The sequence below is a fragment of the Takifugu rubripes genome, chromosome 1 (assembly GCF_901000725.2).
Source record: "Takifugu rubripes chromosome 1, fTakRub1.2, whole genome shotgun sequence".
In the NCBI taxonomy this organism is placed as follows: domain Eukaryota; kingdom Metazoa; phylum Chordata; class Actinopteri; order Tetraodontiformes; family Tetraodontidae; genus Takifugu; species Takifugu rubripes.
Window position 1 is genome coordinate 26249246 of NC_042285.1, and position 11234 is coordinate 26260479.

At 50.1% G+C, this 11234-nt stretch overlaps 1 protein-coding gene across 2 annotated transcripts; it reads left to right on the plus strand.

Annotated features, from left to right (window-relative positions):
* The first annotated feature begins 1019 nt into the window (after positions 1 to 1019).
* Positions 1020 to 11179, plus strand: LOC105417811 (CD209 antigen-like protein E). Of its 2 annotated transcripts, XM_029834581.1 has the most exons (8): positions 1421 to 1459; positions 6892 to 6994; positions 8204 to 8332; positions 8401 to 8502; positions 8918 to 9067; positions 9873 to 10015; positions 10110 to 10213; positions 10337 to 11179. In XM_029834581.1, exons 3-8 carry the CDS (start codon positions 8263 to 8265, stop codon positions 10497 to 10499), a joined length of 732 nt encoding a protein of 243 aa, XP_029690441.1. In that variant the 5' UTR covers positions 1421 to 1459; positions 6892 to 6994; positions 8204 to 8262; the 3' UTR covers positions 10500 to 11179. The 2 variants fall into 2 exon arrangements, with proteins under 2 accessions (XP_029690446.1, XP_029690441.1); XM_029834586.1 differs by lacking the exons at positions 8204 to 8332; positions 8401 to 8502; positions 8918 to 9067; ... (1 more) ...; positions 10110 to 10213; positions 10337 to 11179 and adding exons at positions 1020 to 1326; positions 7090 to 7222; positions 7305 to 8087 and having other exon boundaries at positions 1399 to 1459.
* The last annotated feature ends 55 nt before the right edge of the window (positions 11180 to 11234 follow it).

An 11234-nucleotide genomic window follows, 5' to 3' on the forward strand; every position in this document is an offset into this window, starting at 1 on the left:
AGCTGTTAGTCTGTGGTGGCAGACTGGACGTCTGCAGCAGTGCCACCCCTGGGCTGAAGGAGGCCCTGATCCGAATGAGGATGGTGACACTGGAGCAGCTGGTGGCGGCAGCGGGACCAGAGCTAACCAATGCACAGGCTGTGAGCTCGGCGCTGGGGGTCCGGTCGGTCCGACTGATCCAGAGGAGCTTGGGCCTCTGGAAACACAGACTGTCGACAAAGGAGAAGGGTCTCCTCCTCCTTCACGGGAGAGGAGAGGCTGAGACTGACCCCACGGACGATTTCCCTGAACTCCACCTGCACCCGGACCTCCTGGACCTCGGGGGTCCTCTCCTGGATGGCTGTGGCTCAGGATCCCTTCACAGCATGGACAGGAGGATTTCATACGCCAACATTGTGAAGGCACTCAACAAAGACAAACTGAAAAACAGAGAGGTGACAGTATGGAAGGACAGGCTGGGGGGACAGAGTCCTCAGTGGAGGACTCTCTACAAGCCCCCTCTCAAGAAGAGGACTGGTGACCTCCAATGGAGGATTTTGCATGGAGCCATCGCCACCAGTGCCTTCCTGGCGATTTTAAATCTGAACACTCTAAGCAACTGTCCTTTCTGACCCTGCAGCTGCTCAGGGACGGCGTGCAGCACAGCCGCCTCTTCGCCTGCGGTCTCAGGTCTGCACGGGTCCTTTCGGACCTCGTCGCGCCACCGCGGTAAAAACCGCTGTGCGTGACGATGTTTACTGGGTTACTTACTGGTGCTCTTCCTCCTGTTGCTCCTCCTCCCCCTCCTCCTGCTGCTCCTCCATTCCGTGGTGCTCCTCCTCCCCCTCCTGCTTCTTCTCCATTCCGTGCTCCTCCTCTTCCTCCTCATGCTGGTGCTCTTCCTCCTGTTGATGCTCCTCTTGCTCCTGTTCCCGGTGCTCTTTTTAATTTTGCACCCCCTCCACCTCCCCCTCCTGTTGCTGCTGCTCCATTCCGTGGTGCTCCTCTTCCTCCTGTTGCTGATGTTGATGTCATACTAGGCAGTTTGAGAGCATGCGCAGTTTCCTCTCCTCCTCCTCCTCCTCCTCTGCTGAGATCTGGAGGTCAACCATTTGGGAGGAGGAAAAGAGGATCACTAATAAGGATGGAACAACAACAGGCCATGTTCTATTCTTATGAACGTATGACCTCTGAGGATTCTTCTGCAGCACCTCTGCTCAAGCATAAATGCCCTGGTGAGCCTTTACGAGATCACAGACTGGAAGGTTCCTCTGCTACCCGACACACGCTCCACGCTGCCAAGAAAAGGTTCAGAGCTCAGCCGTTCCCATGTGATCGAGCCATTCGGTGAGTTCCCAAACAGCCGCTCGTGTTTATAAGTGTAAGAAAAGCTGACATTGACAGACGCCATCATTTCAGGTCTGGGGGGGTGTCTGAGGGGGTGGTGGACTGGGTAAAGATCTTCCAGATGCAGCATTTGGTATGAAAAACCCGAGTAATAATAATAATAATAATAGATTTTATTTCAAAGCGCCTTTCAAGACACCCAAGGACACTTTACAGTACAACTATGCAACACTATTTACAATTTAAAATCATAGGTCAGCTTCACAGTTAAGAGTTCAATAACAGTTGTAATAGCACCAGTTACAACAAAAAGAAAATAGTAGGTGAAACATGCATAAATACATAAAATCAACAAAGCAACATATAATCATAAACCTAAACAAAGAAAACAATTAAGGGTGGTGCAGTGAGTAAGCCAGACGAAAAAGGTGTGTTTTGAGGTTTGATTTAAATACGGGGAGAGAGTCGATATTTCGAATGTCTGGTGGTAAGGAGTTCCAAAGGTGAGGAGCAGAGCGACTGAAAGCTCTGGCCCCCATGGTCCTGAGGTAGACAGGGGGCACAGTGAGGTTGAGGGAGGAGGAGGATCTGAGGGGGCGTGTTGGAATGGCAATGTGGAGGAGGTCAGACAGGTAAGGAGGGGCAAGTTTATGGATGGCTCTGAAGGTGAGTAGAAGGATTTTGTACTGGATCCGGAAAGTGATGGGAAGCCAGTGGAGTTGTTGTAGGATGGGGGAGATGTGGTGGGAAGATGGGGTTTTGGTGATGATGCGGGCAGCTGAATTATGGACCAGTTGTAGCTTGTGGAGAGATTTTTGAGGGAGACCGAAGAGGAGGGAGTTGCAGTAATCTAAACGTGAGGTGACAAGACTATGGACGAGGATGGAGGTGGTGCTGGGGGAGAGGGAGGGACGAAGTCGATTTATTTGTCGGAGGTGGAAATAGGCGGCCCGAGTAGTATGGCTGATGTGGGATTTAAATGAGAGAGTGCTGTCAAGGATGACGCCCAAACTCTTAACTTGAGGGGAGGGGGAGACCAAGGAGGTGTCAATGGGAATGGAGAAACTGGGAACTTTAGAGAGGGATGATTTCGTCCCTACGAGGAGCACTTCAGTTTTATCACTGTTTAATTTAAGGAAGTTGGACAAAAACCAGGCTTTGATTTCAGCTAAGCAGGTGGGGAGGGAGGAGGGTGGAAGTGAGGAGTTAGGTGAGCTTGAGAGGTACAGTTGAGTGTCGTCTGCATAACAGTGATATTGGATGTTGAATTTGCGGAAGATGGCACCAAGGGGAAGAAGATAGATGATGAATAGCAAGGGTCCCAGGACTGAGCCCTGTGGCACGCCTGAAGTGACTGGGGAGAGGTCGGACTTGAATGATTTGAGCTAGATGAACTGTGTGCGGTCTGAAAGGTACGAATGGAACCAGTGAAGGGGGGTCTTGGCAAGACCGATGGAGGAGAGTCTACGGAGTAGAATGGGGTGGGAGATGGTGTCGAATGCTGCAGTAAGGTCAAGGAGGATAAGGATGGAAAGTGAACCAGAGTCAGCTGCAGTGAGAAGGTCGTTGGTTATTTTTATGAGAGCAGTTTCAGTGCTGTGGCGGGGGCGGAAACCAGATTGGAACGGGTCATAAAGGGAGTTATGTACTAGGTGGGTGTGTAGTTGAGAGGCGACTACTTTTTCGAGGATTTTGGAAATGAAAGGTAGATTGGAAATGGGACGGAGATTGTTGTAATTATTGGGGTCTGAGCCTGGTTTTTTCAGGATTGGGGTGATGGCTGCCGTTTTGAGGGATGAGGGAACAGTTCCAGTCGAAAGTGACGATTTAATGATGGCAGAAATGAGGGGGAGCACAGCAGGGAGGCAAGATTTGACCAGATTGGTGGGTAGGGGATCCAGTTGACATGTTGAGGGTTTGGATTTCCGGATAAGAGCATCGATGTCAAGATTTTGAGGGAGAAGAAAATTGGAGAATTGATGACGGTGAGGCAGATTAGTTGGTGGGCTGGGAGGAGGTCCGGGTTGGAGAGCGGAAAGTGTGCCTGTGTCTAGGTGATGGTGAATGTTTCGAATTTTTTCCTTGAAGAACTGCATTAGGGAGTTACATGTGTCAGTTGAATACAGGTGTGAAGGTAGGGAGTCAAGTGGCTGGATAGTTTTGTTGAGAAGTGTGAAAAGAGATCTGGTGTTTCCTTTGTTGGAGGAGATCTGGGCAGAGTAGTATTTTGTCTTGGCTTGGTGAATTGCGTCTTTGTATTGGTGGATGTGGGCAATGTACATTTCCTTGTGGATCAGGAGTCCAGTTTTCTTATAAAGCCTTTCCAGTTGACGGCCTTTGGTTTTCATGGAGCGGAGATGCAAGGTAAACCAGGGGGCAGTTGTGGAGAACGAAACAGAGCGTGTTTTGGCTGGGGCGAGGGAGTTGAGGATGTTCTTTAAACTAGTATTGTAGTGGGATGTGATTTCGTCGGTGGTAGTGAAACAGCCTGGGATGGTAATATCATTAATGTGGGAACTAAGGGTGTCAATGTTGATGTTTTTCAGATTGCGGAATGAGATAAAGCGTGGTGACTTAACTCTGAAGTGGCGGAGTGCAGTACTGAAAGAGATGAGGAAATGGTCACTGACATGGAGATCATCAGCAGTGCAGTAGAGGGGGATGAGACCAGAGCAGCAGAGAAGGTCCAGAGTGTGTCCTTTAGTGTGCGTTGGGAAGTTGATGAAATTATGCAGTCCAAAGCTCTCGAGGCATGATAAGAAGTCTCTGGTGAGAGGCAGATTGGTGTTGTCCATGTGGATATTGAAGTCCCCTAGTATTATTATGTTTGGAGATAGTGTACACAGATGGGTGAGCAAGACGGCAAAGTCATTTAGGAAGTCGCTGTGGGGCTTGGGGGGGCGGTAAATAGTGGCAATGACGGTGGGAGTGGGTCCAGAGAGTGTAAGTGCCAAATGTTCAAATGAGGATGATGGAAGCAAAGACAGCGGAAGGATCTTCCACTTCTGGTGGTGAATCACTGCGATACCACCACCACGGCCGTGGGAGCGGGGGTGGGACAAATATGTATAGTCCGGTGGGGTGGAGTCGTTGAGTGAGGAGAAGTCATTTGGTTGTTGCCAGGTTTCCGTAATACAAAGAAAGTCGAAGTTGCGGTCAGTTAGGAGATCATGGATGAGGTGTTCCTTGTTCGTGAGTGAGCGGATGTTAAGCTGACAGAAGTGTCATCAAGTTTGGTGTGAGTCAGAGCCTGGACAGATGGGCTGGCTAAAACAGAGTGATTGATAGCCCGGGAGGTGTTTCTGCCAGAGCCGTGTCTGTTGGTTATGAGGACGGGAATCGGGAACAGTTGGTTGCTCCTGTGGTTTATTATGGGAGGAGAGCTAATCTTGGAGAGACCAGTGGCTGAGGGAGACAGTTGGATAATCTGCCAGCGGGGGGAGCTCTGGGGAGGGGTCATTGACAGTGGGTGGATCATGGAGGGAGAGGGGTTTGAGTGAGATGGGGAGGCAAGTAGTCAGGCATAAGGGGAGGAATGGACGGTGTCTTGCAGATTAGCCGCTAGCATGCGGCTACCAGTGTGGTTTGGATGAATTCCGTCCGATTTAAAAAAGCACGGACGATTCCAGAACAGGTCGAAATTGTCCACGAAGGCAATGTTATGGGCTTGGCAGGCAGAGTGAAGCCAGGTGTGCAGGCTGAGGACTCGGCTGAAACGGCCATACCCACGGCCAAGAGTAGGGAGGGGGCCGCTGATGAAGGGAGACAGTCCGCAGGTTTTCAGGAGGTTCAGAAGTTTTGTAAAATAATCCTTCGTGAGCTCGGACTGGCGGAGGAATGTGTCATTTGTCCCAACATGGACCATGATTCTCTTGATCGAAGCCGGCAGAGTTTTCAGGAGAGTGGGGAGAAGTAGTAAAATGTCGAGGACCCTGGCACCAGGGAAACAGCGTGTGGTAGCATTGAAAAAGCCGATGTTTCTCACAATGGAGTCGCCAATGATTAAGGTCGTAGGAGGGAAGAGTGGACGCGGAGGCGAGTCAGAAGGGGCACAGGATAGCTGCGGTGCAGGTGTATTGGATGACAAGGAGTGCCTCTGGAGGGGCCCCGGGATGGGGTGGTCGGGCACAGGGGCGGGAGGAGGTGGACGGGACGAAGACGACAGAAAGCAGCCGGTCCCATCAGATAGCCGGATGGACAGAGTCCGGGACAGTGCGGGTAGAACGGGGGAATCATAATGGTCAAGAGGGGTGAACTTGTTCTCCAGGTGAAGGTGGAAAAGAGAAGCCTGTGGTGGATGCTTTGTTTTCCCAGTGCGGGCGCCGATCTGGGACCATTGCTCCTGTTGAGATGGAGTGGAGCTAGCCCGAGGCTTGAGATTACCCCTGGGTCCTGCCGCGTGCTTCGTAGAGGAGGCATCGGGGGAGATGAGTGGATGAACAGCCGGAGGAGAGGTGGAGGCGGCAGTGGTGTTACGAGCAGAGATGTTGGGATCAGATGCATCAATGGATTCAGGATGGGGTTCTTTGAAAACGATGGTGTCAATGAATCTCTCAGCTTCCTGGATCTGATACAGGGTGGAGATTCTTTGCTCAAGCTCCTGGATCTTTCCAGCAAGGTAGGCACAGTTGGCACAGCCGGATGAAGAAAAAGGTGGGGCCATGGACGCTAGGGCTCCAGTGAGTTGTCAAACACCAACTGGTAATGACGCACTCTGTCTTCGACTTGGCTTGCAGAGCTGTCAGAGGATCCACAGATGATGTTCAGATGAATAAACTTCCACAAAGTTGACTGGTACTGAGAGTAGCTGATTTTGTCAATAAATGTAACAATTTATAAAACGTGAATAATTAATAATTAAAACGAAACGGGCCTGTAACTATTGTCTGAAAGGATTCCGGAACATTTTACAGTCACTTTTGTTTTCAGGGGAGGACTTTAATGGTCGCAATCGGAGCTTCTCGCGTTGTAAACAAGTGTTTCACCAGTCAAATCACTTCTTTCCTTTTGGTGATAAAAGTCAGACTTCTATTTAAAGTGATATTTATAATCAATTGACAACGCTGTCGGTGTTGTCGACGCCTTCGGTCGCTCCGTATGCGCTCGGTTGCTTTATTTTGCGGATCTCCCGCAGACCGAAGCCCGTTCCTTCCGAAACTCCGCACTTACTCTACTTGTACGCAATATTTCCATAAAGGATCCGAACCAGTCGAACAGGACAAGCATCCAGTGCGGGACCAAATTCCAGTTTAGATCATGTTGAGTTTGCCCATAAATCCACTCCAGCAGCGTCCACTCCGTTAGCGTCCACTCCGTTAGCCAGTAGTAGTGTATCATAACAATCAATACTGAATCGATAATTGTCCTGCGTGAACAGATTAGATTTACTAATAATATTCCACTGCGTCATTAGCCAGCGCTGCAACAATGGGTTGCAGGCACAGACAGTGGCGGGGGTAGCAGCAGAGGAGACTGGGCTGGGGGAGTAGTATCCACTTTAAAAGCGAAAGCCGGCTGTTTCTTTCCTTCGTTGTTCCTGATGCCTCCACGCTCTCTGGGCTGCAGGATGGCTACTGGGAATTAACCCCCGAACTGGGAACACTCCTAAATTTCAACGCTGACCTTTTTGCCAACGTGTTCCTGAAGAGCAAAGGCATCGATTCCCTGGGTGAGAACCGCTGGACTCTGCTGGTACTTTGATGGTGGTACTTTGGTTCCGCCCAGTGGTGTTGAAACCGCCCCCGTGTGCTGTGTGTCCTGCAGGGTCGAGGGCCCGTGCTGACATCCTGAGGCTCGTGGCGACTCTCCTGGTTCTGCAGATGATGAGGGTGGAGAAGCTGGAAGAGGGCACGCTGCTCCGGACCCTCTTCTCCCTGGTCGACTCCTCTCGGCACAGGTCAGAATGAAAACTGGAACACAGCGGCGCCGTGAGCCTTCGGAGCTAACGCCCCTTTGTACCATGTGACTTCTTGTTGCAGGAGCGCGCGCTGGAAGCAGGTGAAGAGAGCGGTGGACTGGGTTTGCTGGGCTGACCGGCAGTATCCCCGCATCTGCAGCCGCCTGGAGTTTGGTCGGAGCTGGGAGTCGTCCACCCGTCAGCTGCTGGGCTTCGACGTCACCCACCATTCCTCCCCTCTCAACAAGCTGGAACTGCGTCTGAGCCCAGTCCCTTTACTGGCCTCCTGAGGCAGCAGGAGGACACCAGTACACCAGAGTCATGGTTCTGATCGACTCTTTAAACATAAAACCCTCGCTTGCGTCATTTCTTGGTAATCATCTACTACTCCAAATATCTGGAGCCAAAGTATCTCTGCCTCCCCCTGGTGGTCCAGAGCAACATGGCACCGTTTGGTTTTTAAATATATCGGCGTGAATTTTAAATCCTGGCATTATAAGATTTAAAAAGCATTGTTTCCATCTAAATCCACAAGTTTGCAGAGTTCCGAGGTCCATGGCGTCGTTCCCAGTAAAGCATCAACACTTTTATCCCACCTGTTTTACTTTTTTAACCTTATTTTACACATGGTTTATAAGCAGCTTTGGCAAATCTTTTAAAATAATGACTCAGCTTGTATCCAAGGATGTTTTTTAGCCTCCTCACGTGTTTTATTACCCAGCTCTTCATTTATCATCATTTTTGTCGCTGCGCCTAAAGAATAAGTTGAAAATATTTCTGTGAGCGTTGTTGTTTTCTCCTCTGGGATTGTTCATCTCTGCGAAGCTTCAATCTGGCTTGATTAAAGCGGCCATGTTCTCCAACACTGGTTCTCACGTCTCTTCCTGAACATTTGACCACTGAGTTTTTAGACTGTGAGAGAGGCTGCAGCACCTCCTTCACAACTTCACGTGATGGTGGGTGTTTCTGTGGTATTTCAAGTCGACGACTTCCTCAGATGCTGTCGTGCAGCTGTTCAGAGGTGAAGCAGCCACTCAGACATGGAAGAGATTTACAGCAACATCGATGATCTCAAATCGGTGCAGCCGGACCCTCAGGCGCCCCGCCAAGGTGAGCCGGGGCAGCCTGACGGAGGCCTGAACCACTGTTGTCTTTCCTCTGATCTTGTCTGCCTTCAGGCTCCCGGAGCTCCGAGAGCAGCCTGAGCTGGTACCTTCTTCCCTGTCTGGGCCTGCTGAGTCTGGCTCTGCTGACCGGACTGGTGGTCGTCGGCGTCCTCCGTGAGTCTGGTTCCCGTCCGCTTTCACAGGCTTTTACCTTAAAAACTAAATTCAGCAAACTTTTTGGACGTAAGCAGAACAGTTCTCGGGGGAGGTTCTCAGTGTGGCGCTGCAACCAGCCAGCAGGAGGCATCGAGGTGCTTCTTTACTGCTGAACGGATAATTATTTTTAAAAAAGGAAAGGAAAGTTCACGGATGACACAGGTCAAAGTCGTTTTAATGAAACCAAAAGGTCACTTCAGCTAAATTCTGTTTCAGTCCAACGTCTTTTTCTGTAAAATGGTGGTTTTGCTGTTCTTGTAGTGTCCTGGCTGTTGTGAATCTGTGGTTTAACAACGTCCCCGCCCTGTTACAGCACCTTCAATAAGTGTGTGTGTGTGTGTGTGTGTGTGTGCGCTCTGCTCTCTGCTCTCAGTTCACCTCTTGACTACCAAACTCGCCGCCACCAGAACCAACCTGTCTGAGCGCCTCCTCACCTGTGCTGGCGAGCTTCTTCAGGTGTCTGAGGAGAGAGCCCTGCTGAACGCCAGCCTGGCCAACAGGACGGAGGAGCTGGACAGGCTGCGTGAGTGTGTGTCCTCTATCCGTCTGCACCGTCGCCACAACGTGTGGGGAAGCTTCCCGAGCTCCTGTATGACGAGGGTTTTATACGGAGAAACCTCGAGATGGGGAGGACCGCTCCTGAGAAGGGAGAGAGGAGGGAAAAAAGTGTTGATTTACGAGTAAATCAACAAAGCTTTAGTCATCTGAGCACTCTTTAGCTTCAGTCCTTCCCCTCCTTTCACTGAAGGAAGGTTTTGTTCTTTACGTGCTGTAGTATCTGAAGCCTGTGTATCTATTCTCTGCAGGCCTGGACTTCTGTAAGACCTCAACTTATTCTTCAGCTAGCTTAGCGCCATCTCACACCTGTTCCATATGTTTCCTGCTCTTTTGTCATCAGCTTGTGATAGATGTCCCGTTTTTTTTCCTGTATAAGCAACGTCTAACGAGGATGTGCTCCGGCTCCCGATTGATCTTCTAACGTGCTCCATGAGGCTAAACTCCTACTTTCCTCTTTGTAAATAACTGGACTCTAGGCCATTTGTTTTGCTATACTGTGTTATGAGGTCAGAGAAGAATGTGTTTACTTAACCATATAAGAAGGGGCTATCGAAGTGAGCACTTCGGAGGTCTTCACCATTTGGACCACGAAACCTCCCTCGGGCAAACTGCAGCCACAGCTCGGTGTCTGCGAAGATTCCTTCCTCATCAGCACCTCTCGACGACCATCAGAAGAAATTTACCACAGTAGCATTAAATCTCAATAAAAGCGGGTTTTCTGCTAACGAACATCTGGAGTCACATCTGGGTTTCTTTCATCTGTCTCGCAGAGAAAAGCTGCCGGATCGGCTGGACGTTGTTCAACAACTTCTGCTACTTCTTCTCCTGCGAGCTCAAGTCCTGGGAGGCTTCGAGGCAGAACTGCCGACAGGTGGGAGCGGATCTGGTGGTCGTTGACACTTCTGAAGAGCAGGTCGGTGGCGTTTGTTCCCCCTCGCCGGCGTGTCAGGGTGCGTTTCTTAGCGAGCGTGCAGAGAATCCTGATGGTTTTCTGTTACCTTAAACAGAAATTCCTCTCCAAAAACGTCAAGAAAGACACGTGGATCGGCCTGAACGACGTGGAAACGGAGGGAACCTGGAAATGGGCCGACGACAACCCGCTGACCAAAGGGTATCTATCAGTTCCTGGCTGGTGTGGAAAACATGCTAGCACCCACAGAGGGAGACCCACATCAGTATTTCCTATAAAATGAGAGCTGAAACCTTGAAACGTCACTTTCCTCCTGCTCTACAGGTACTGGCATGAAACTCAGCCGGACAATGGGAACAACAACCCAGCATGGGGCGAAGAGGACTGTGCACAGTTGTACATCGCTGACACAACCTGGGAAGCAAACTGGAACGATATCTCATGTAACAAATCTCTTCAGTGGGTTTGTGAGAAGAAATTAGGTTAGAAGAGCCAAGCGGAGTATTTTAAGGTGCAGAGGGAAGTGCTGCTGCTGAGGTGTGATGACCCATATGAGGAAGTTTCTCGAGAAACAAGTGTTATTTTCAAATGTTGTTGGTTCCGCAGCCGTTTCCTCCAATAAAGTTCAGCCGTCTTCAGGCATGACGTCTCCGCTTCCACTTTCTCCAGCTCTGGAGGACGGGGTCATACAAGGTCAAACGTCGAGTCCGGTGGAGGCGGTGACACGGGCCCTCTGGATGCCCGTTTGGGTCGTCGGTGCTGAGGCCCAGAGAGCCCTCATGGACCCTTCAGACCCCGTGGACCCTCTGATCCTGCCACACGGCCTTTCATCTCTTCCCTTTGATGGCCCCCAAATGGGGAACAGCCTGCCGGAGGAGCTCAGGGACCGCCAGGAACGCTGACATTTCGGAAAACAAGCTCCCGCCTATTTAATTTGTCTTTTTATCTTGTGTTCTAACCTACTTTTTATTTATTTCATTATTTATCCAACCCGTCACATTTAATCGATGTTCCCGTCAGACTTCCTGAGACTTACCTCGGCTTTTAACTAACTGCTCTTTTATGCTTGTTCATGTTTATTTTAGCCGGAGTTTTTCTCAAATATTGTTTTATTTCTTTAGTTTTTTATACTTCCTGTTTCTTCTGTGTCATGGGGGTGGGGGCGTTGACATGTAAAGCGCTTTTAGCTACATTCAAGTGTCTGTTATCACTCAGTACCTCG

Bases quoted from the DNA above. Each gene is read 5' to 3' on its own strand.
- LOC105417811 (XM_029834581.1), top strand. From the start codon at position 8,263: ATGGAAGAGATTTACAGCAACATCGATGATCTCAAATCGGTGCAGCCG. The intron at 8,333-8,400 runs GTGAGCCGGGGC...GTCTGCCTTCAG, and splicing joins CCCTCAGGCGCCCCGCCAAG to GCTCCCGGAGCTCCGAGAGC. The intron at 10,016-10,109 runs GTCGGTGGCGTT...TACCTTAAACAG, and splicing joins TTGACACTTCTGAAGAGCAG to AAATTCCTCTCCAAAAACGT.